Source organism: Apis mellifera, linkage group LG7 (assembly GCF_003254395.2).
Source record: "Apis mellifera strain DH4 linkage group LG7, Amel_HAv3.1, whole genome shotgun sequence".
Classification (NCBI taxonomy): domain Eukaryota; kingdom Metazoa; phylum Arthropoda; class Insecta; order Hymenoptera; family Apidae; genus Apis; species Apis mellifera.
The window spans coordinates 3,124,898-3,152,385 of record NC_037644.1 but is presented as its reverse complement, the minus strand read 5'-3'; the positions used below and the strand labels follow the sequence as shown (position 1 = coordinate 3,152,385).

Below are 27,488 nucleotides of genomic sequence, written 5' to 3'. Positions count from 1 at the left end.
CGTGACAGTGTTCCGATTTTCTAGGCGAGAAGATCGAGGTACGTTATTCACCCGAGATGTAGGATTAAGTTGTTGTGCGTAAAGAGATTGAAGGAGAGGAAAGACATGGAATATTAGTTTTATTTTTCTTGGGAGAAAAGGAAAAAGAAAGGACAATTTTTGAACGATTGAATAGAGAATATTCATTCGTAATGGGACCGAATATTCTTTTCTTCAAAGGTTTCTGAATCTTGTTTGAAAATAATTCAATAATAGGAGAAATTTGATACAATGAATCTTGAATAGATATTGAAATCTTTAGAAATCAATTTTTACAGAGTTAATAGAAATTGAACAAAAAGTATGAATTTTTCCATAGTCCTAGAAAGTGTTTCTAATTTCACCCTTATTATTTTTAATGAGAGAGTTTACAACTTTTTGGAGAGTTGAGATAAATTTAAAATTTTTTTAAAGTTTGAAAAATGTTGGGGAATAAAATCATATGCAAAAATGTTTTTTTTTTTTGTAAACGCAAACAATGAAAGCTTTATTGTTATCATAGGAAATGTTTAACTTTATCTCCAACAAAAGAAAATTAAATTTTTGATTGAATAGAGAATGAGAAACACATTAAATGATATAAATTGTAAAAATAAACAGTTATTATAAGATATAATTCATATTTTTTAAATAATTTATCTTAAACTCTATATTTTAAAGACTGTCAGACTACAAAATTGGTTCTAGAAATTACAATAATATGTATAGTAATGGATTTATAATGGGAAAAATTAATTTTCTCAATAATTTGACATGTGAATAGACATATTAAAAATCTCACAATATTTTACTCTCTCTAGTAGCTCAAATGGATATATTGTTTCTTGGAGGACGAAATTAAGTTAGCATTTAGAAGGAATGGGGGACGTATTTTTGTCGATTTGGTTCTAAATTGCGTTGTACAACGGAGCTTAAAATGAGGAACAATTAAAGAAACAATTAGTCGAGTTGGTAAATTATACTCTAAAACGGTCTGTAAATATGAAACGAATAATCTAAAGTTTTCTTTTTTTTTTTTTTTAGAGATGTTTAATTTCTCTGCAAAAAAATATCATGGACCTATATCTTTTCATTCGCAGTAATTATAATTATCAATTAATGTTGTTATATATATTATATATAATTTTGTATCTAATAATTAGATGGTAAATCTATTAAAAGAGAAATTATAAAACTTGAAATTAACTTAAAATTAAATTATAAATTTACTTCAATACTAATCTCATTAACTTAAGTTTATAAGAAGATGCATTAATAGTAGTATATAGAATCCCAGTTTCAACTTTCAAATGATTCTTTTTAAAAATAGCCCATTAATTAACTTAAATTTGACTGATATATTTCTTTCTGTATTTAATTAGGAAATTTTATTTTTCTTTTAAAAAATGCACTTTTTTATTCGTGAAATTTAAGTGTAAATTTAACTCTGAATAGATGATGTGAAACTCTGCTTTTCCTAAATAAAGAATTTAATTTTAAATTTATAACGTAATATTCAATAGACAATAGATATTCAATAAATGTTAACTGTAAGATTTACAATGTCACGAATATAAATAAATATCCTTATCCTATATTCTCTAAATGCGAGCATAAAGTTATAAAAAATTTAATTTCAGATGAAAATGAATATAGAAAATTTGTAAATTTTCGATCTTTAAAATCTTTTAATTTTGTTCTACTTGCTTCAAAAAATCAAAGAGGATAAAGAATCCCGTTTTATTTATAAACTTTTCATACAAACGTATATAAATGTATCTTGGAAGCGTTAAAACTCTTCAAGGAGAAATTACCTCGAAGAACACACGACGAAAGATAGCCCGCAGATAATTAAACGAAGCTTAAACCGATGTCTGTTCGAAAAAAAATTTAAAGAAAACTTCTTATATTCGAAGCAAATATTTGAGACGCGGCGAAAAAGAAGTCAAATATCCTCGAGATTCACTCCTTTCTATCCTCCTTTAAGTTTCATTCGTTTATTTACATTTAAAAAACGCCATTTTTACCGTATCACGCGACTATAAATTTCACTTTACGATATTTCTCTCTTCTCGCGTAAAAATATACGACAATAATATTATTCCGATCGTTGGGAAGAAAAAGAGGGCGCGAGAAGAGAGGCCGGTGCTCGAGAGAGAAAGAAGACGTGCGATGCGTAAAAAGCAGAGAGAGAGAAAAAAGATTAATTCTCGAACGATTATAGAACGAAAGATGAGGAGTCGGTAAGGAAGGAAATCTCGAATTTCTCGGGATTCCGCGCATAAATAGGTTAAGTATGCGTTCCCCTGAAGGGGGATGAAGGAAACGGATGGAGCGGGATGGTAGGGTTGTAAGTAGTAAAGTACGGCTTGTGTCTGCCGAGCCGTGCCACCCGGTGCAACGTCGTGACGAGAATGCGTGCGAGAACGAGAACGATTTCTATCCCCGCCATTCGCCATTTCGCGATTCACTGTGTTTACCATTCGCCGCTTGCATCCACACCACGCCCTTACCTCCCCTCACCACCACCGTTCCTCTTCGAATAAGAAAATTCGAAACTTTCGAAACAGATCGAAATTCTACTCTTCTCCTCCTCCTTCCTTCTCGCGTTTATTATTATCCGTATCAGACCTTGTAAACGCGACGAACCTGTGCGCTGGCTCCTCGCGTGAAATCGAATCTCTCTCTCTCTCTCTTTCTCCGCGAGCAAGAGCGAGACAGACAGATAGATCGGAGTACGTCAGAAGGCGGAAACGGTTGAACACAGAGCCCGTGTCGATTCGTGGGATATCCTCTGTGTATTTCGGGATATATATCAGAGTTCGGAGAGGATCGTTACCAAAACCTTGTCGTACGGCATCGACTCGTATATATACCGGCCCTGTTTCGAGCCTTGCGATGCCGTATCGATTCGAGGAGGCATAGAGACGGTGGAACAGAGAAAAAGGGAGATGGAGGGGAGCGGAGCGAGGTGAGGCGAGGCGAGGCGAGGCGAGGCGGCGGTGAGCCGATGAGCGATGGGCGGAGAGGGGATAGGCGGAGGGAAAGGAAATAGGCAGAGAGGAAAGAATGGGTCGAGCGAGCCGAGGAAGGAAAAGGAAAATGAGCGGGCGGAGGAGGGGGAAGTAGCGAGCGAGCGAGCGAGAAAGTACAGTATTCTCCTCGCACGACAAAAGTAAGTACGGGGCCGCCTTCGTTACCCTTATCGGACACCGGAACCAGTATCGACAGGCCTCGGGTCATTCCGATCGAACTAGTATCGCGGAGTCGTGGCCTTCGACTACGTTTTCGAAGAAAAATCGGAGGAATTAGGTGGACGGAGGTTTGACTTACGATCGAGAAAAGAAGAAGTTGCATTCTTCCTTTTCTTGTGGATGGAAAATAAACGGAGGAAAAGGACAGAGAGAAAGGAGGAGTTAAAGTTGTTAGAAGGCTTGTTTTCTCGACGACGCGATGCGTCGAATAATCGATTCGAAGATATTCCCTCTTTCTCCTTCTCTCCTTTCTTTATCTTTCCTCGCGATTTATTTACTCGTGAACGTGTCGCGCGAGAGAGAAAGACGTTGAAAGACGGTACCTCTTTTTTTTTTATTTATAGCCAAGTTGATGGAACGAATGCACTCTTTAAATTCGCATTTCCGCGGTAAACGGAGAGGAACGGGGGGATCACGCAGGGAAAGCAAGCCATCCGTGTAGAGACGTTAATTCGAGCGTAACAGTCTCAAGACCTCGGCGTTCACATCGAGTTTTCGTTAACTTTCAACTAACGTACCGTTATCTTATCGTACATTATTTCTTCGAAATTTATTCTAATCTTTCTTTTTTTTTTGCAAATTTTACGAAACCTTCGACGATCTTTTTTTTTTTTTTTCCTTTTACTTTTTCTCCCTTGTTCGCTTTATTGTGGGAGGGGAGAGAATCGGTGAAATTGAATTCCGGGAATAATCACCGGGGGCTTCCGCGAAAAGGTAAATTCGTTAACTTTTTGCATCGTTGTATTTGCCTTGCACCCCCATGGATGGGAAAATTGCGAATCGAGGGAGAAACGTTGTTTCTAGTTAAATCACGTTACACACGCGACCTATTTAGACAGATTTTTAGACCATCCTTCATCTGTTCCAATATAACGTTCAACATTTTTCGGACGAAGAAAAAGAAAAGTTTTCATCTTGCAACGAATATATTCGTTTCATATAAAAATATTATACACGATAAATTACGATTATATCCCTTGGAATCTCTGCAAAGATTTTGAGATTTATAACACGAGTGATTAATTTATAACTCTCGTAAGAACTTTCTTGGCTGGCTGGCCTTTTCAGTATTGGAAAACTGGAACGAAATTATTCATCGAAACACAATCTTTTTCTTAGATGATTCTCCCCTTCCTCGCTCAACATTTATATATCTCGTTTAATTTGAAATAATTCGAGAATGGATAGGAAACAATAAAATCCTATCTTCGTGATAAATTAATTCTTAATTTTTAATTTAAAAAGAAAAAAAAAATCCTTTTCGATTATCATTAACTTTCTTCCAAAAACTTATTCGCCTCGTTAATAAAAATTCCACGAATGCTAAACAGTCATTACAGGAGAAAAAGAGAGAAAGTAAAACTTTTATAATTCAGCATCGGCCATTTTCTCGGGCGAAATCGGTGCAAACGTTAGACAGGGAACCGGTGGAGGAGGCTGCGAACTGCTTTTACAACTCTCTTGGGGCCGGGAAAGAATCATGGTTTCGTAAACAGTGTGGCCCATTTCACCGCTGTACTCGGATCAAACGAGCTCTATGTTCTAAATTCTATCGATTTGAGTTACAATTTTTCTTTTTTTTCTCTCATTTCATGCATCATCGTATACAGGACACCTGTAAGTGTAATTATAATATAATTAATCTCGTTACAACGATTCGATCCGATCTTGTTACGATAATTGAAACGGAAAGGAATTCCATTTCGTTCAAGTAGCGATCTTCGCGCGATAATTATAATTACGAGTATCCAGATTGATCGAGGTTTCGCAGGTCTTCTTTTTTTTAAATTATATATATATTTCTCTCATTTAATATAAAATAATGATAATTGTTTTAACTCAATTGTAATAATAATTGAGAAAACGAAGTAAACGAAGGGATTCCGTTTTGAAGAGTAAATTTTCGATTCATTTATGCAATTAAATCCGAAATATTTATATACAACGATGTTTTCTTCTGGTTTAATATGAGAGTTTGTTGTTTTGTAAAAATTCTATGAAATGTGATATATTGTTACAATAATATAATTTAACATCTCTTTAACTAAAATTACTTTATACATTCTTTATAATAGCTAATCCTTCAAAGAAAGAAGGTATAATCTCGCCATACATTTTAATCCAATGCTCAACACTACAATTATATATATATTCATAATAATAAGTGAAAGGTTACTTCTTGTATCTTTCTATTTTTTAGTTAGTTAAAGTGAGTAAAAAATAATTATAGTTTTCAGAGACGAATAATTTTTTTAATTAGATTGATAAGTATGTTAAATGATTATGATTAAAGTGACACTCATGAAAGAAATACATATCAAATAAAATTATTTGTACATCTCGAAACATTTTATATTCATGTGGAAATTAGAGATTTTGTCTAACAGATTTCTAGAAATCAGATTTATCGTTAATATCAGAATATTATTTCAATTCTTTCATCAGAATCCTTATAGAGTATACTCTTTCTATATAAAAATCCTGTATATCCTATTTAACCATTTACCAAATTACTTTATAATAGCTAATCTTTCAAAGAAAGAAGGAAAAAAAACCTCGCCATACATTTCAATCCAATGCTCAATACTACAATTTTATATATATATATATATAATAATAACTGAAAGGTTACTTCTTGTATCTTTCTATTTTTAGCTTTTGGTTTTTATTTACAAAGTTAATACAGTGAGTAAAAAGTAATTATAGTTTTCAGAGACGAATAATTTTTTTAATTAGATTGATAAATATGTTAAATGATTATGATTAAAGTGACACTCATGAAAATCATGAAAGAAATATATATCTGTCTCAATAAGATACAATAATAAAATTATTTGTATATCTCGAAACATTTTAATTTCTAGAAATCAGATTTATTGTTAATATCAGAATATTATTTCAATTCTTTCATCAAAATCCTTATAGAGTATACTCTTTCTATATAAAAATCCTGTATATCCTATTTAACATCTCTTTAACCAAAATTACTTTATAATAGCTAATCCTTCAAAGAAAGAAGGAAAAAAAACCTCGCCATACATTTCAATCCAATGCTCAACACTACAATTTTATATATATATATTCACAATAATAACAAATAAAACGAAACGAAACGAACTCTTAAAATCGTTGTAACACACATTTAACGTCTCTAATATCTCTTTAACTAAAATTACTTTAATAGCTAATCCTCCAAATGCAAAGAAAGAGAGAAAAAAAACAACGCGTGTAACCTCGCCATACATTTTAATCCAATGCTCAACACTACAATTTTATATATATATATTCACAATAATAACAAATAAAACGAAACGAAATTCGTCTCTTAAAATCGTTGTAACACACATTTAACGTCTCTAATATCTCTTTAACTAAAATTACTTTAATAGCTAATCCTCCAAACGCAAAGAAAAACAACGCGTATAACGCCATACGCCGTTTTAATCCAACATTACAATTTTATATATATATATATATAATAAGAAATAAACGAAAGGAAATTCAATAAGCCGTTCCCGGCGTGTCTCTTAAAATCGTTGTTTATCAACGACAGCCACGGGCGAAGGATTAATCGCGATCTAACTTTGGGATCAGAGTCTAGCAGTGGAACGCGATGAAATTGCGGCGACGCATCCTGGTTACGAGAGAACGTGGTGGAGGTCTAAAATAAAAGCTGGAGATTCACGGCGCAGTTGGCACACGCGTCGATTAATACTCGTATTAATAGTCGCGTATCAGGGGCCAGTGTCCGCCTCTAGTGGATACACGATACGAAATATTCGGCCGGGATTTTTCACATTTCCAATGTTTCGAACAAGCCGTATTAGTTACGATAGTAAAAGCAAAAAATATATATATATATCGAAATCAACTGATTCTACCGTGTGCGAAAACAAATCGAAGAGAAAGAAACTATGAACTATCGATTACTTTACTTAATTTGTAAAATGATAAATCGAATTTTCAAATTAACTTTTAAGTGAGAGAAAAAAAAAATTATTATACGTATCGTCACATATAGAATCATCTCTTATGATAATTTATTCGTATCTAATTGGAAAATATAGATAGATGCATTTATATATTCTTCTTTCTATTTATTTTTAGAGATTATTACTTTATTTTGCAAAATAAAAAATTATTCCATATAATATTTTCATATAATATTATTTCTATTTATTTTTGCATATAGAATAACGCTTGTTGATTTCGAAGATACTTTATATATAAATAAGTGTGCCGTTCGAAGCTACTGGAGATAAGAAAAATATTTCAGACAAAAATATTGAACGAAATATAGACGTAGAGACTCTCTCTAAGACGTACGAAGGTCAACTTTGTTGATACTCTATTCTCTGTCTCTCTCTCGCTCCCTAAAACTCCAAGATCCAATAATCATTTCAACTTAAACACCATGTATTTAATACACGTTACAACGTTTATCGAGGAATCTTCTCGGGATATTCGTCGCGTTGTATATCGCCGCATATTTTAGCTCGACGTATCCACACCGTTCGATCTGTTCGCCGTTTTATTCCTTACCGTTAGCCGGCAAAATTGCGAGACGGCTATTCGGTCGAAATTCGCGCGAACTGTAATTAAAACGTGCGGTGGCGCGCGGATCTGGCCGTCAGAGTTCAACTATCGGGAATTTTTTTCTCGTATTCCATAGCTATATAAAAATATTCACGGCTACCTGTGCCGATCACTGTGATATTTTCGTGTGTGTGTGTATATATATATATATATATCGTATTCGGTATTGCTTTAACAAGTAAAATGCGTTAAAGCGCGTGAGAAAAAATATATATGTATATTTTCGTACAGTATATATACATATATACATGCCTTCCTATATTTCAGTACGAGTAATTAAATCGTAATTCGTGTTTATGCGATTACCTGAACTAAACGGCGATGATTAACTAAATGTCGTTAAATTTTCATTTGATCATTTAAATTTAAAATTTTTAATTTTATTTTTTATTTAAAATCGGAAGGAAATGAGAATAGGGATTTTGAATAATGTGGAAAATTCGTGAGAGAATATTTAATAACATTGGGAAAATCATGAATTGTATATATTTTTTAATTGTCAGAGAATTTTTTTCAACATATTCTCAAAGTCACTCGTTATCAAAAAATATTAATCTTTTTTTTCTTTGAATCGAAACGAATAAATTTTATCGATAAAAATAATATTCCAATTTTATATTTTTGTTTACTTACAATACATAATCGATCTGTAAATTAACGTGATAAAGTTATATATATCTTTTTGCAATCTCTATTTCGAATAATAGTTTATTATTTAAAATAAATTTTAAGTTTACATTTTTATTGTAAAATTAGGACTATGTCATCAGTTTTCAAATTATAATAAAAATATTAATGTGAGAGTATCTTAGATACATCATGAATATTGTATTATAAATATTATAATATTAATTTATAAATAATTTTGAAAAATACGATAATAAATCAAATCGTCTTATTTTTTTAAATAGAAAAATGAATTATTTTTATATTAACAATCATACGTTAGTAATTTAAAAAAAATGTCAAATTGATGCAATAACTTTTAACCAATATAATAAATATACTTAAATTACTTAGGTTCTAAAATATCTTGCTAAATTTTTGTTTAAAATAACATTTAAAAACAAAAATTAACAAAGAAGAAATTAAATTAAATAAACTTGGAAAAAGTAAAAAGATAGGATAACTTTAATGAAAATTATAATCCATAAAATGTAATTTTCAATGTTATCATTAATTTTATCCTGAAGAGATAAAAATTAGCTTATATTTAAATTTATTTAAATTTAAAAACACTTGTAACAAATGGAGTAATATAAAAATATAATTTTAATTTTTATTTTAGGAAAAATTACAAAAAAAATTCAATTTTCTAATTAATTTAAATAATTCGATGCGTCAAAAATTTTTCAAGCAAGCACGATCGCGCAATTGTCATAAAAATGCTATCGTTTCAGGATATTCAGGTTAGATTTGCGTTGAGCCGATTTTGAAGGATTACGTATCCTCCAATATTCACGATAATGGCCGCGTGACGTTGAAAATATATTCGATATTCACCGATCTATCTCTATCTACCCACAGCGCAAATCAAGTGTGTATTACATAAAATAGAATTAAAAAAAAAAAAAAAAAAAATATACAAATTGAAACAGTAAAGAAATATTCATCGGTTCGTCGCTTTATTTTAAACCCCTTTTATATTTAAACCGCGCATCTTCGGCCGCCTGGCCACGTGTTACTTCTATTAATCGTTACAATAATACTCGAATCGTTGCTCTGCGTCCTCCTCGAAAGTTATTATTAAAGCTAAAGGAACGTGTGTTAAGGGAACGTACGTTTTCACCGTTCTGTACGTTTTGATTGGCCCCGGTACAAATTTGTCAATTTTAGATCGGACACGCAGGTAACTGTACTAAACTTTTCTCCGTTCCGTTGATCTGCCGATGACGGCGACCTCTGCTCTGATTCGGAACGTTTTCCAACGTTGGAGAGACAAAGAGGGACATATATGCGATAGCTCGGTCGGTTTCCAACCAAGCACGCGATCGCACGATCTCATTGTGAATATATTACGAATAGTTTCGAGAGGTACAAGTTGGCGGAAAACGCGATTCTTTTTTTTTTTTTTGGGAAATTAATAAAAACGTTTGACGGATGACCTATACAATTTTTTTAAAAAAGTTATTAGGAAGAAAAATCACTTTTTACCTAACTTTTTTCTAATCGATTTCAATGAAATTATAATAATTAAGATCTTCGGAATAAGATAGAAAAAGAGTCTTCTTTGCGAATTTCTTCTTTTTACATGTTATTTAATCTGAAAAATTATCACGTTTTAAAGGATATATATTATTTAAAAACAAATCGTAAGATTCTCCCTTCCATTCTTTCCCAGGATACAAGAAAAAACTTCTACGTATTACGATGTATTTAATGTCATAATTAAGAACAATATTTGGACGTTAAACGTCCTAACCTTAACCGACGCACGACACACGAGAAGAGAGGGAAAGAGAACGATATACGTTGCATCGCGATGAATAACACCCGGTTGCGTTTCTACTCGGCATTAGCTAATTCAGAGCGCCACCCACGCTATTCCAGTCGCCGAATTTACACCGCGTGGGCGTCCATAATACGTGCACCTGACACTGCGCGTATTATGCCCCTCTCATAAAATAAATTAGCACCACACAGTTAACTCAGCGTCGTGACTATGACTGGTCGGATCTCCCTTCTTCTCAATGAACCTTCTGAAATTCAGTTTCACGGGCGATGGATTATAATTTATAATTACGATTAAGATTACATGAGGCGCGTCACGGGCGCCTGACTCGTCGATAATTGGAGAGCGTTATTGTATCGATAAACGGTAAATTATGATCTCGATGGAGAAATTATTCGGATTCGATCGGAATTATCGGCTCGGATAGATGGAGAGAGCATCCCATTCCCGTTCGAGAAACGAACGCCATTAATCTCCTCGCGAATGATTGATGAGACGTAGAGAACGAGAGAGAGAGAGAGAGCTCCGCGTGGAATTTTACCAAGTGATCTGGGCTCTGTTGTGGCTTATGCGCAAAAGGAAACGATCGAGCAAGGCGCTCGTTTATTCACCACGTTCGGCTCGACGAATTAAAGGAGCTGGAATTTTCGATGCGCGCGCCACGTTGAAACGTTCGCGCATGCGCGAAAAACGAACTAAACCGTTTACTCGAATAATAGGCCAATACTACTATAGTTAACTCTTCCTAAATAATTTGTAAATTATTTTAAAATAATTAATAATGATAATATCGACTCGAACATACGCTTTATATTTTTGCAATGATGTATCAACTCAACTTCTTCATTTTACTATTGATAATTGAATATATATAATCAGAACGATAATTATTCAGAATAATATAATTATTATCGATACAAACGTTTCAAAAAATTAATCGACGATTAAAATGTAAACTGTACTAATTTTCCTCTGCAAAAATTGGGAATCCATTCCTTGGAACAAGAAAAAGAGCTAATCGCGATTTTCTATTCGACGAGATCGGTCGGTAAAAAAGAGAAGAAAAAAAAAAATAACCTCGGCGCGCAAAAATCGCCATCTCCCCCCGAAAAGATTTTTAATCAGAGAGGGGGAGGACCTAGTTTTCGCCTAGCCTAGGCGTAAAGTTGCTCCCGACGTCTTCTTGCGTCCTTCTATATAGCAACAATCCCCTCATTGTCCCCTCCCCCTCCGCCATTTTGTTCGCGATATCAAACGGCGAACGCGAGCAATCCAAGAGTCCAAAAGGAAGGGAGGGGTCATTAATAACAGCCGAGAAATCTCTTTGTGGAAACCTGCCCTACCTTCCTACCTTTCCGTTTTCCGTTTTCGTGATGAAATTGCCTTTGAATGTCGTGGACTTGACGCGCCCGAGAACGAGAAACATCGACTCGCTTTTTCAACTCGCGAGGGAGAAAAGGCTGTTTGAATAACAGCCGGTTTTGTAAAGACAGCACATCTCGATGCGTTTGCTTTGCACCCCGTTGAAGAAGATTGTTGAAGTTTGCGTGAAGGATATATTCACGTCGTTGGATAACAGAGAAATTGTATCACATTGAGACAATAGATGGAATTAGTCGAGTCTCGAACGAGAAATAAAATTATTATAAGAGGAATGATTCTTGGTATTATTCGTTAAATCGTCGGAGAAAAATGTTTCTAATTTATGCGATATATTCGAAATTTTTTTATAAAGATAATCTAATAACTTTCGTAGATGGAAATATTTGAGATATTTTTTTTCGTTGAATATTCGTTAAAAATCTACCTAGATTCGATAACAATTAATTTAACGGATATTAAAAAATAAAATGATTGGAGAATATTTGGGGAGAAAAAAATTGCAATATTCCTTGCGCGTCAATAAACATTACACGTTCGAAGTGTATTCCAACTCGCGATCTTCTCGTTACACGCTACAAAGGCGCCCTCTCTTCGCCCATTATGCCCCCCTCCCCTCCTTTCCTCCGCACGAGACAACTTTTCAAGGTGGATTCAGTTGTTGTCATGGCGCACAGATCTAATCGCGACAGTCGACACAACAAAAAGGTGCACACGTTCGAATAAGTGGGAGATGGAAAAATGGCGTATCGTCACGCTTCATCTTCTTCCCTCGTCTCTTTCATCTCGAATCGTTACGTGAGAAAATTCGATCGATCGAAATAAGCAATTTTCAGAGACGCGCCAACTCTGATCCAATTTGCTGGAAAAAACTCGAGAAGAAAGGGGAAATTCGATTGCGAAAACGAAAACAAAACTTTCTCCAAGTTATAAATATATATTTAGCTGGAATTTTTTCAGTTTCAAAAATTTTCGAAATTTTTTCTTCTTCACTTTCAGATCGACGCTTTCGGATCTCCGTCGGTGGAGGAATAAGAAAATATCGACAAAAATGATGGTACGACGAAAATTCTTCAAATTAATCCAAGATTAATCTCGTAAAGATTATTTTTAATCGACACTCGTGTCACACACAGAAAGCATGCACTACGAATAAGTATAGATTCAATGCTCGAACGAAGCTTCCAACAGTGGGACACTACTGGGTTCGCTGTGTTTTCTGCCTATTCTGCACAGCCGCCTCGGTTAGTCTTCGACTCGAAATTAACCGACTCTCGGATATTTTATCCTACGCTTGCCAACACCGCGAGTAGTTGAGGTTATAGAATTGCAACGCTGTAACAGCGATGGTCGAATTTTATTATACGATGGGGGAGCCACGTGTCGCCCATCAGAGAGCACTCGAGAGCCTTTCTTCGATAGCGGCGGAATCGTAAACTCTTTCTCTATCTCTCTTTCTCTTGCGCACGCGTAATCTCTTTTTCGGAAAATGGGATCGCTATAAATAAATGTTATCGATGAAATTTCTTTTTAAATCGAATAATTCGACGAGATATTTTTGAAATTTGACCAAAATTAAACGTCTTTTTACTTCTCACTCGGAGAGAAAAGGAAACCGAGGCGTCTGCGCATCTATTACGCTCTAGTCTCTTGGCAACCTCTAGCCTTAAACGAAGCTTTCGAGACTTTTAAGAGGCTTCTAGTAATAATTCGAAAGCGTGACAAGCTGTGGCACAATCACTTACCAGTTCTCCAATATGCCGACGTTCGAGAAGTTTGGCGGAAAGCTCGCGGCCGCCATCGGTGGTCGCGGCTATACCCTCTGTCTGTCCTGTCACTTCCGGGGCTGTTCACGATTTTGACACGTCGCTGGAACGAGAGAAGATCGGCTCGTTAGTCCTCCGAAGGAATCTCTTTTCAACCCATTTTCAACTTCTTAAGTGGTTCTTAAGAACGTAATTAAAAAGAAAAGAAAAAAATTCTCGTGGAAAAATTTAGCATTCAAAGAGGCAGAAAAGTCTCTCTCTCTTTTTTAGCAAAGAATATGATATATTTAATTCCGAGCAATTGGGAGGAGACAGACCACTTTTCTTCAAGATTGAATTAAATGTTTCAGTTTCAATGGAAGTAGATATGTTTTTTTTATATCGAGTAAATAATATGTTGTGTAAAAATAAAAATTATTATTATAATAGTTTTGTTTTTTTAAAAATTAAACGTGTAAAATATTTATAAATGTATTTATAAACATTTTAAATTTATAGATATGTAAAGAAATTTGAAATATGAATTAAAAACATGAAATAATTAAACGTGATAACATGTATCAGTTATAAATTATTTATTTGCTTCAAGAAATGACGAATAATAATAATATGTAGATTTAACATAGATGAGTAATATTCAAAAATAAATTAAACTATATAAGAGATGAAATTTTGTTACACAAATTCCTCTCCTTTTACAATTTATTTTTAAATATTTACTTAGTTTTACGTCTTAATATATTACCTAACAACTGTTCCCACTTCAAGGAATGGCGAATCTAATAGGAAGAAAACCTAACCTAACTTAATCTAATACATAGATTCGAAAGGAAGATAGATAATTCGACCGAACAAAAAGATCTGTTAAATTGTAATAACCAGAGTCTAAAAGAAAAATTGATATAATTTCATACTCGATGAACCAGAAATCAGAAATGTACAATTCTCTAACCAATAACAGTATCAACATAAAGACGAAATCCTGGTAAAAAATTATTACCAGACTCTCGCTCATTATTCTTACTCGAGACGCGTGTGACGCGACGAGAGAGCCACCTTACCATCTCGAAAGATCGCGAGAAAAAGAATCGTCGCAGAAGAAGAATAACGATAAAACAGTTTCCTGAATTTACCGACTAATCCCGGTAAATTCTCCCGGTAAATAAGGGGACGATGATTCTCGTCACGGTCGTCGAGAAGAAAATTGACGGATACACGGTTGGGCAGGAGAAGAAAGGGGAGAGGGGGGGATAGTTGTCACCGATATATACATTTCAACGCTCGTCAACCGCGTCGTTACGCTTTTAGAAAGAGACGCACGTATTCGCCAGCATCAACCGAGAGAGAACCTTCTCACCTCTCCTCCTTCTCCTCGCATTATTATCTCTCTACTTTCGGGCCGGGTCCGCGTCGCGCACCCGGTATCGGTAATGAACGATCTATTGTGCCGGTAGGTGCTCTTTCAGACGGCAAAAGAGGCGAGGTAAGGGGACGGGGGTGGAGGAGAACGAGAAACGAGAAAGAGAGTGAGTGAGACAGAGGGACGGTGTATAGAAGAGGTATGAAAACGGCACTCGTTAATGGATTCCTACCAGACTCTTTCACCCGTTTCTCTCCCTTTCCCTCCGTATCGGTTGTTCCTCTCACCCGCCCCCCTTCTTCTTCTTTCTTCTTTCTTCGTTCTCTCTCACCTACTTTCATTTTTTCTCCCTCCCCTTTCTCTCTCTCTTCCTTTATTCCTTCTCTTCCTCCCCAACAACCGTTTTTATCTCACGCGCCCCCCTCTCCTCCCCCGGTTTCCCTCGCTTTACAAACCGCTTCTTCTTGTTTCTTCTCTCTCTCGCATCTCGAGTCCTTCTCGCTCTTCTCCTCTTTTAACCAGCCGGTAGCCGGCCAAGTTGTTGCACGTCGCGTAACAACCCCCCGTTTCCCGCCTCTCGTTCGTTCTATCGCGCCTAGATCCGTCTGCGACACAGAATTCGCTCGTGCTCGAAGGGAGGAATAAAATAAACGGATGTGAGGAGTGTGTGGATGAAGAGGGAAGGATTGGTCAGGAGGTGTTATGTTGCTATCGAGGAGGAAGAAAAGAGAGGGGGGAGGGAAGGGAAGATTGATATGGAAAAATGGAACGAAGGTGGGAAAAGCGACGAGGACGACGATGATGATGATAGGGGGGGAGGAGGAGAAGATTGTTAGCAAGAGGAACCGGCGTGCATCTAGGCAATGCTTCGGGCTGATTCTCTCTGCGCGTCTCCCTATTGTTCCCTGCGTTTCGAGCCGGTCGATATCGCGTTAAAATTGTAACGAGATTCCATTTTGGAACGAATCATACGCCCCCTCCCTCCGAATCGATGTCTATCTTTGAATAAACTCGATCCCTTTCCGACTTGCTCGCGCGTACTACTATTTTTCTCTCTTCTTTTTCTTTGGGTTTCGAGAGATAAATTATTTAAACGTCTCTTCGAGAAACAAAGGATGACCGATTCGAGGAGGCGCGTAAAGGAAACGGAATTAAAGAATTCGGAATGCGAAAGTGTCGATAAGGAAGGAACCGCAACATACTAAGAACATAATAAACACACGAGATTAGATTATTCGCAATGACGGACGGGCGTTTCTTGTGTTTTGGGTAAACAAACGAGCAATCTTGCGCTATTCGAGGATCGCAATGCGAATATTTCTAGATGCCTGGATTAAGATTCTCACGAGATATCCGAGTTTAAATCCCGTCTAATGGGAGAATTATTTGACAGACTGCTCTGTTCCATTCATAATAAATGGATCATCTCTCTCTCTCTCTCTCTCTCTGAATTTCAAACCCGAGGATTTCAGGTTTTGCAGGGATTGTCTCCCGCTCGGATTAATCCACGGGATCATCATCGTGGAGCAAGTGTAACTGACCGAGCCGAATTTTTCTACTTTCCCTTTCGAATTTCCTCGTTCGCTCGCGCTAGATTAAAATAAAAATGCGGTTCAACGGCGAAGTGTTAAAGTTGAGGTGGAAGGGAAGGGATTGCGTAATGATCGAGGCGAATTCCATCCTTCGAAAATAGATTAATCTCCGTACGGATTTTCGATAAAATTCTGTACAACGTGGAAAAAAATTCCTGTCCATTATTCCACGTAACGAAAAAATTAGGATCTCGCGCGCGACGAGATTCAATTGCAAGTTTTTACCGAGTTTCACGATATGTAATATCCTTATATTATTTACTCATCTTTTTAATTCAATTGAAACACGAAATCATCGATCGCTCGATTCAAAGAAGTGAAATCACTTGACAAGAATAAATTAGACGGATTACGACGAAAACGGAATCAGAATTTCAGATAATTATAACTAATTTAATTCTCTCTCTAAAACATCGTAAAAAGATGTGTAAAAAAAAGAAATTTAAAAGAATTAAACTAAACGATACGAAACTACATCAAATTCCATCCTTCTCGGATAATTTAATTTAATTTCCCACGAAATTTTTCTCTCTCGATAAAACTCCAAATCCCTTTCGTTTTTCCACGAGATTATAAAAAACACGCACTCGCTCATTCATTCGCTCACTCATGCACGTTCGTGCAAATACGGAAACCGGATGGGTCGATCGTGGATGGAATCCATCGGGGATGCGGACGGACGTTCCAAACGAAATTCGAAAATCTCAAAAACCGGATCGATCGAAGGGAGGGGGGAAGGGGAAGGAGAGGAGGGGAGAGTGGAGCGCTAATTAGCGGGAGGATCGCGGAAATGCGAGAAACGAAACGGGGGGAACGACGACGAGGTATGTGGGAAGCGACGGCCACGAAATTCGGCATCGATCGCCGCCATTGTCCGCCACCATTGTTTGTCGGCTCGCGCGTCGTTGATAAGGGTTGCGATTCGCGTTTCACGGCATTATCTTTGAAGGATAGTCGGCAAAACTGGGGGAGGGGGAGGGGGAGAGGCGGTGGTGGCGGATTCTTTGTTTTCGTCACGGTTCATCGATCGCGCTTCGAAACGCGCGCGCTCGGTCTGTCTGTCTCTCTCGCTCTCGCTCTCGCTCTCGCTCTCGCTCGCTCGCTCGCTCGCTCGACGTTAATTGGAGGACATTGCATCCAATCCTCGAACGCGTATCATTCTTCGATTCGACTCGATTCGATCGCGCGTTGATTTGGTTGATTTGGCGGGTAATTTGAACCCGATTTCAGGAAATTTTATCAAATCGGAGAGATATTACGATCGAGGAATTTTTATTTTTTCCCCTCCAATCTTTTCTCGTAGCGTTTTTTTTATTTTTCTTCTTTTTGTCGATATTTTTTCGATTCGATTAGTTTCAGATGTGGAATCGGTGGAAAATTCGTAGAAGTAAATTGAAAATTGAAGGGATTGTAACGAAATTACGAATTTTTTTTTTTTTTGGATTCGATTAGTTTCAGAATCGTTGGAAATTTCGTAGGAGTAAATTGAAAATTGAAGGGATTGTAACGAAATTATGGATTTTTTTTTTTTTTTTGGATTCGATTAGTTTCAGATGTGGAATCGTTGGAAAATTTTTACAAATAAATTCAAAAATGAAAATTGAGGAGATTGCAACAAGATTTATACGAATTTTCTCTCGAATATTTTCCTGGATTCGATAAGTTTCGTCCATCGAAAATTCCTACAAATAAATTCAAAAATGAAAATTGAGGAAATTGCAACAAGATTTACGAATTTTTCCTCGAATATTTTTCTGCATTCGATAAGTTTCATCCATCGAATTATTGGAAAATTCGTTATAAATTGAAAATTGAAAAGATTCTAACAAAATTACGAATATTTTTTGAATTCAAATTTTCATCCGTCCAATTATTCGAAAATTCCTACAAATAAATGAAAATTGAAGAGATTGCAACGAAATTACGAATATTTTTTTTAATTTAAATTTTCATCCGTCGAAATATTCTAAAATTCGTACAAATAAATGAAAATTGCAACGAAATTACGAATATTTTTTGAATTCAAAATTTCATCCGTCGAATTATTCGAAAATTCATACAAATAAATTGAAAAGATTTTAACGAAATTATGAATATTTTTTAAATTAAAATTTTCATCCGTCGAATTATTTTAAAATTCGTACAAATAAAAGAAATTGCAACGAAATTACGAATATTTTTTGAATTCAAATTTTCATCCGTCGAAATATTCTAAAATTCGTACAAATAAATAAAAATTGAAGAAATTGCAATGAAATTATGACTATTTTTTGAATTCAAATTTTCATCCGTCGAAATATTCTAAAATTTGTACAAATAAATTGAAAATTGAAAAGATTTTAATGAAATTACGAATATTTTTTGAATTCAAATTTTCATCCATCGAATTATTCTAAAATTCGTACAAATAAAAGAAACTGCAACGAAATTACGAATATTTTTTGAATTCAAAATTTCATCCATCGAATTATTCGAAAATTCGTACAAATAAATTGAAAAGATTTTAACGAAATTATGAATATTTTTTAAATTAAAATTTTCATCCGTCGAATTATTTTAAAATTCGTACAAATAAAAGAAATTGCAACGAAATTACGAATATTTTTTGAATTCAAATTTTCATCCGTCGAATTATTCGAAAATTCCTACAAATAAATGAAAATTGAAGAGATTACAACGAAATTACGAATATTTTTTGAATTCAAAATTTCATCCGTCGAATTATTCTAAAATTCGTACAAATAAATGAAAATTGAAAAAATTACAACGAAATTACGACTATTTTTTTAAATTAAAATTTTCATCCGTCGAATTATTCTAAAATTCGTACAAATAAATAAAAATAAATATTTCTTCTATTCGATAAGTTTCATCCGTCGAATTATAAATAATTCGATAAATAATTAAAAAAGTTCAGGTAAATTATAGAGATCGGTAAATCGACGAATTTTTCCTCGAATATTTTCTCGTCGAATTTTTTTTTTTTTTTCCCTCGTGCAAATAAAAGAGTTATCAAGTTCGAGTTCAACTTACAATAAGAGTCGGTAAGAAAGCGAGGGGGAAAGGAGAGGGGGGAGGTTTTTGACGGGGCTATTATTCGCGATGGCTTCGTTCGCAGCGATCAGAGGGAGGCGATAATTCAAATTCTTGATAACTCGGTTCGAAACTCATTTGCGCGAATCCTCGCCGGGCCACCCACAACTTTCGAAACGAGCAACTTTTGATCGAACGCGCACAAACACGTGAGTCGAGCTGCCTGTCTCTCGGAGGAGACGGGGAAAGATCGATACAAACGCCGTAATCCGTCGGAAAAAGGACGAGAAGATTTTCTTCTTCTTTGTTCCACGTAAATAAGTGAAGTCGATGACTTTGATCGTCATAGAAAAACGTTGGGTTCGAAATAAAATCAATTTGAATAATTTATTCGTATGCATTTCTTTATCGGTAAGGTAGAGCTATGAGTTTACGAAAGAGAAACGCTGTACAGTACAGTTAAATGCTCTCAATATTTTGCAATCTTATTTATACAGTTTACTTTCAAATCATATTAATTTACATACATCGGCGTAGAATAATTTAACAAGCTAATGAATGAATCTCACCCTACATTTCTGCACCACTTGGAAAAATTTCTTCTGAATTACATTAAAAAAAAAAAAAGAAAGAGAAGAACAGAGAGACGAAATGCGAATGATAAATTAGCGTGGATTTAACATTCTAATTATATTCCATACATCGTGATTTACATCGCTTTCTAAAAACCGTCTAACCGCACATGCTCGAGCCGTGGAAAAAAAAATACAATTCGCACAAAGCGGTAGCATGGAAAATCTATTATAATTATACTCGAGAAATGCGCAATTTAAAAACAACGTGGGGACAATGAAGATTGATTCTTTGATTCTGTTCGTGTATATATATATATATGTATATATATCTGGGAATTAATGTATCGTAACATCTTGATAATTCTATTCTTATTATAGACATAGTGGCGTAGAGAAACTGGCAACCGTCCAAATGAAACATCTGATCGGCCCAGTTCGAAATAGACGATCCTACCAGGTTCGTGAAAATAGCCGAATGAAAGTCTTCGATTCATCAAATTCCTCGATTCGCGGCACATGTGTGTATTAAAAATAAATAAATAAATAAATAAAATGTTTAACGAACGCATCGACGATTTTTCGACACGATAGACTTGAATTTGATCGTGGATTCGGGAGAACGAAAATTTCTGCTTCCACAGCGCCGCGTTGTCTGACCATCACGTTCCCCGTCTACTTACCCTCGTCACGTGACTTCGAACAAACCGTTTGACCACGTGATCGCTCCACGAATCACGAGCTACATTTTATCCACGCGATGTATACGCACGTAACGAAGACAACAAGTGAGGTTACGCTCTCGTGATAAAGAATATCGTCGATATTTTAAATATTGTTTTATATATTCGTGGAGATGGAATGACAATCAAAATTGTATTAGATACGTAACTCTTGATTCGTCGAATTATTATTGAATCTTGAATGTATTTATAATATAAATATTCTTTCAATTTTCTAATTTATATAATATTGCGAAGAAGCAACTTCGGTCTTATCTCCGTGAATATAACGCAACGTAACGTATCAATAATAGAAAATTTAAAGGAAACTGTGTGTATTTATGATAAAAGAAATGTAACAAAGATCGAATCTTAATGAATCTTAACGATTAAAATAAAGAAGAAAAAGAATGCTCATATTAAAATTCCGTTTTGAAGACGAAGAAAGATTCAGTATTGCCATTCATTTCGAAATAAGAAAGGTAAGTGTGGGTTAAAACAGGCGCATTATTATATCCGTATCCATTGTTCGGAAATCGGGGAGACGGGAGTTTGGAAAAATGAGCGAGAAGCCATAAATATTTATATCTGTCCAGAATCGTTCGACAGATGGATCATTGGTGACGGAACAAAAGCCTCTATAATACACGCACGTCCATCGTATTCGTTTGTTACATATCGATTCACAAGTAAATGGGTTTCAAGCGAATGGCTCGTAATGTTGGAAATGGTAGAAATGATGTGTTTCCATTGATTCGAACCAATGCCACGCATGCGTCTCGACATCTATCGCAAGCCTCTCAAAACATTACATGTCATTTCTATTCTTTCGTTCGAGGAACAACTTTGTTGCTCGGCCGAGCAACCTCATAATTTGCCGCCATCTTGGTAATTGACTCTCCGCGTTCAGAGGACAAGTCGAACAGTATTCTACGTATATATAAGGAGAAAATTAAATAACGCTTTTTTTTTTTTTTTTTTTTTTAATTATATCAATACGACAGGTTCCGGATATCCTTCGATCATCGAAAAATAGGTGAAAAATCGATGAAAAGGAAATTCGTTGCAAAATTATACTGCTTATGTTCGTACATATTGTTGTAAATTATGATATAATTTTTTCTTTTCTTTTCAATTGTTTTGCAGGATTTTTGAAAAGACAAGAAGAGAAATTGTTAAAATAAGTTTGTAATACGATAATTCTTGCTAGATATTATTTTATTTTCCTATTTTTTAATTTTATTAATAAAAAAGGAAGGAATTCTACAATACTTTAAACAAAATGGAAAATAGTTTAGTTTTGAATGAAATAATTATTATAAATAATATATATTCCTCGATTTCTCTCTCTCTCTTTCTCAAAAAAAAAGAGAACACAATTCCTGTTACATATAACAATATATAATATTTAAAATCGAAACTTATCCTGATAAGTGAGATAAGAATGAGAATAAAATTGGAATGGAACACGAAATTACTTTAATATCTTTTATTTCTCTCTTTTCAATTTTATATATGAAAAAAACAAAAACTTGGACAATCGTTTGTGTAACGCCTGGATAAGACAATTGATTCGAAAGAGGGAATTATCAAGAGCTACGGCTCACAGGAATTGAACCGGTACTTCCAACCGCTGGTTCAGCAACCTTTCACCAATACTGCATTTTTCCACCGATTCTTTTCCAAGTGTGTAACTTTACAGACCGGTTATCGGCCGTATATACGGTAACCTCTCCGCGAGAGAGGTTGAGAATCCACGATCAACTTGGTCCCCGCGATTTAAATGTAATTCCATGTTACAAAAAAAAGAAGAAAGAGAAGGGAAATTTCAGGAAATTTCAGATACGTTTGAAAAGCGCGCGCAAAATCTTTTAAAAATTCCCGCCCGATTAATTTAATTTATCGATCGGAAGAAAAGGGATATTAATTCGGCAAGTGACGATAGTCTGCGATTGGCGACGAGCTTTCGATTGGAAAAGAGATTAATTTATAAATTTTTAATTAATTATACTTCGTTGAAGCTTCATTCGAGTATCGTCTTATTTATATATTATATTTGTGTTTATTATATTATTATTATATTATATTTGTGTTATTTATATATATATTTTGTGTGAAAACAGGGAGATATTTTTAAAATTTCTTTGAACTACACTTTTCTGTTTTCAGAATACAATCTCTGAGAATTTTTTAGAATAATAGGAGACAGGTTTTATACTTTTTTAAAATTAGCTTCAATTAGAGAAATTTTATTTTATATTTATATTGAAATGAACAGAAAAATTAAATTTTGATTTGAATTTTTATTATTATTTAAAATATCTGTAACTTGAATCTATTCAGTTGAAACAAATCTCGTCTTAATCGACAAGTATCTCTAATTAGATAATAAAAAGCCACAATTAAAATAATTATTTACTTTTAATGATTCAACATATTTAATTGTTTAATGTATAAATTTTTCAAAGCGAAAAATCAAAGTGTATTACACAATCAAATCCTCCAAATAGAATCGAGAAAGAAGAAAAAAATCTAAAAGTCAAAACGAATACGAAAATTGCAAAAAATGTTAATTGATATTTAGTTATTATTGAGCGCACGTCAAATATTTGCCTCTCCACGCAACATCGTTATCCCATTCCTTCTTTTTTTCCTTTTTTTTTTTTTCTTTACGTCGTACAAATTTCAATTTTCCTCATTCCCAATTTTTCTCCAACCGACGACTCATTCTTCCAAAAGCGAACGGATCTTAAAACACTTTGAAACATTTTATTATCTCGAATAAAATTTCCTTATTTATTTTAATTATAAAAATCGCTCTGAAATAATTCGACGAGAGAGAGAGAGAGAGAAAGAGAGGAGAAGAAAGATGGAAATTTTGAATTTTGAATGTAAGGAATGAAGGAAGAAAAGTTGCAGAGAAGGAGAATCGTCTATTTCTTTTCTTGTCTTTGTTTTTATTCCCTCGGTCATCGTCGAACGGGGTTGCACGGGCGCCAGGATGACTGCCTCCCTCCCCCTTTCTCCTCCCCCGCGCTATCTTTTTGGTGATCTTCCAACTTCCGCCCCCGTTGGCCGAAATTCAAGTTACGTTCGACACGTAAGTAACGTAAGTAAGTAACGTAAACGTAAGCGTATATATACACATATATTCTCGCGGGAGAAACGGGTGTTGTTATTTCGAATTCGAAATGGAAGACAAGACAAGGAGAGATTTTTTCGACAAGAGAAGAGATGAGCGATTTCACCATTCTCTCTCTCTCTCTCTCTCTCTCTCTCTCTCTCTCTCTCTCTCTCTCTCTCTCTCTCTATTTCTATCTCTATCTTTATTTCTATCTATCTATCTATCTATCTATCTTTATCTCTCTCTATCTATCTCTATTTTTATTTCTATCTTTATCTGTATCTCTATCTCTATCTCTATCTTTATCTTTATCTTTATCTGTATTTATATCTATCTTTATTTCTATCTCTATCTCTATTTCTATCTATCTATTTATTTATCTATCTCTATCTCTATCTCTATCTTTATCTTTATCTTCATCTTTATTTTCATTTTTATCTTTATCTTTATTTGCATTTATATCTATCTCTATCTTTATTTCTATTTATTTATTTATCTATCTCTATCTCTATCTCTTTATTTCTATTTATTTATTTATCTATCTCTATCTTTATCTCTCTCTATCTCTATCTCTATGTATCTATCTATTTATCTATCTCTCTCTCTTTCTCTATCTTTCTATCTCTATCTCTATTTATCTCTATCTCTATCTCTCTCTATCTCTATCTCTATCTCTATCTCTATCTCTATCTCTATCTCTATCTCTCTCTATCTCTATCTCTATTTCTATCTCTATATATCTATCTATTTATCTATCTCTATCTCTCTCTCTATCTTTCTCTATCTTTATCTCTATCTCTATCTATCTATCTATCTATCTCTATTTCTATCTATCTCTCTCTATCTCTATCTATCTATCTATCTATTTCTATGTCTCTCTCTATCTCTATTTCTATTTCTATCTATCTATCTCTCTCCCCGTTTAACAGAAATTTAGGAGGCGCGATAACGGGATCCGCCATTTTCTCGAATTACCGATATAAACAGATCGCGATTCTCGGCGGCGTTGCCGAATTAAAATTCGGAGCATGAGTGACGCAATGCGTCGATAATCGTAAAAGGGAATTTGGAAAAAAAAAAAAGAAAAAAAAATCGGGGGGATAATTCGGATGAGAGGCGATCAACGGATCGACGGCATAATTACGCTCCCTTAGGGGAAAGGGTTATTCGATATTCTCGAAACGAAAAGAGAAAAACGGAGGAATGATACGGTGATGCATTTGTTTCGAATTTTTTGTTTGTTCAATTTCTAATCCCTCGTTCGTTGTCGATCCGATAAATAAATTGATCGAATAATTATCGATTGTATGTATGTCTTGAGTTGTTGCGATTTGGGAATTGGAAGTGCAATTTGAAAAGAGACGAAAGAGAAAGAATGAAGGAAAATTTTACGAAGATACGAATAAAATATATCAAAAGTTCGAAACAATCTTGAAAAATAAACAATTTGAAAAATTATTAATAACAAGAAAAATACTGATATCTTTCATCAATTGTATTGATTGGAATTCGAAAATCATTTAGTCGAAACGAAAAAAAAAAAATAAAGAAAGAAAAATTTTACAAAGATAAACAATTAATTACCTTAATATAAATAACAAAATACGAATAATTGATTAGTAACAAGAAAAACATTGATATCTTCTATCAATCGTCAATTGTATTGATTCGAAAATCTGTTGAAACGGAAAAGAAAAAGAAAGAAGAAAAATTTTACGTTGGTTACAAAGACAAACAATTAATTATCTTAATATGAATAATAAAATACGAATAAATAATTAGTAACAAGAAAAACATTGATATCTTCTATCAATCATCAATTGTATTAATTGGAATTCGAAAATCTGTTGAAACGGAAAAAAAAAATAAAGAAAGAAAAATTTTACGTTGGTTACAAAGACAAACAATTAATTATTTTAATATAAATAATAAAATATGAATGATTGATTAATAACAAGAAAAACATTGATACTTTTCATCAATTGTATTGATTGGAATTCGAAAATCAGTTGGTCGAAACGAAAAAGAAAAAGAAAGAAGAAAAATTTTACGTTGATTACAAAGATATAAAGTGCAAAAAGTGCATAACAAAATACATCAAAATTTGAAAAATTATCTTAATATGTATAATAAAATGAACGACTAATTAATAACAAAGAAAACACTGATATCTTTCATCATGAAAATTTGTCTTAAAAATTGATTATTGTCATTACCACTATTTCAGTATACATTGGAATTAACATAGCTTCTAATAACAAAAACAAACATGTAGTAACACTGTCTTGCTTTATTCCTCTATCCATGGAATCATTTATATCCGCTCTGCTACACTTGAATGTCAAATAATAGCATCATTTACCATTTTATATAAAAATAAATTTTTATATAATTTCTCCGTTTTATTATTCGTCACAATCTTGATTCAAAAGAAATGGAAAAGAATTTGAAAGCTTGGTGCAAAAAGGAAGAGAGAAAAAGGAAGAAAGGAAGTAGAAAGTAACGAGACTTGCGCATAATGTAATCAGTACGTGTATGCGGAACATTCTAAAAATGTAAATTTACAGTCACAGTTATAATGTAATATATTTATTCTCTTATCTAATGTACTTACTTGTATGCACAGTGCAGATATCCGTATTTTATTCGTACATTAGAAAAAGTTAATCTTTTTACTTGTTTTATTCTTTTTTTTTTTTTTTTTTTACAAAATATTTTTTTCACCTTTTACCTTTTAATGCGAATATAACACTCGTGGAAATGAAACATTTTGGGTACAGTTACTTTTATAACTGCAACTACAAGTGTGGTACAAGATATAGTAAAATTTTACATTATAAATATTCAATTTTATTATATATTTATTATTATATTTATTATTCCATTTGTTATAATAAGCATAGACAAATTTTCAAATATGAATATTCAAACTTTTATAAGTTCAATTACTACAATGATACAAGATTACAGATTATGATTTCAGATTATGAAATATTCAATTTTTAATGTACTCTATCACATCCCTTTTGAAGAAATTTTTCCATGTAACAAAATTATAATCTATTATGACAAGCATTGAAAAATTTTTAATACAATCAAAATTTTCTTCTAAAATGGGATACAAATATGAATATTTAATCTTTTATAAGTTACAAATAGTACAAACTACAGCAAAATTTTAGATTATAAAATATTAAATTTTTAATGTGTTCTATCCCTTTTAAAGAAATTTTTCTATGTAATAAAAATATAATTTGACAAATCTATTATGACAAGCATAGACAAATTTTCAACAGAATCAAAATTTTCTTCTAAAATAGGATACAAATATGAATATAGGTTTAATCTTTTATAGATTATAAATGATATAAGATATAGCAAAATTTTAGATTATAAAATATTAAATTATTAAATTTTTAATGTGCTCTATCATATTCCTTTTAAAGAAATTTTTCTATGTAATAAAAATATAATCTGACAAATATATTATGACAAGTATAGAAAAATTTTCTTCTAAAATGGGATACACTTATAAATATAGGTTTAATCTTTTATAATTTACAAATGATACAAGATACAGCAAAATTTTAAATTATAATATAGAATAGAATATTCAATT

General features: G+C 33.6%; 1 protein-coding gene across 1 annotated transcript in view; it reads right to left on the bottom strand.

Annotated features, from left to right (window-relative positions):
* LOC100578236 (RNA-binding protein Musashi homolog 2) overlaps positions 1-27,488 on the bottom strand; it is a 126,093-nt gene that overhangs the window by 63,422 nt on the left and 35,183 nt on the right. Inside the window, exon 3 of the mRNA XM_026441767.1 lies at positions 13,446-13,569. Coding sequence (XP_026297552.1) covers positions 13,446-13,501 — 56 coding nt within the window. The 5' untranslated portion in view covers positions 13,502-13,569. The remainder of the gene's footprint in view (positions 1-13,445; positions 13,570-27,488) is intronic.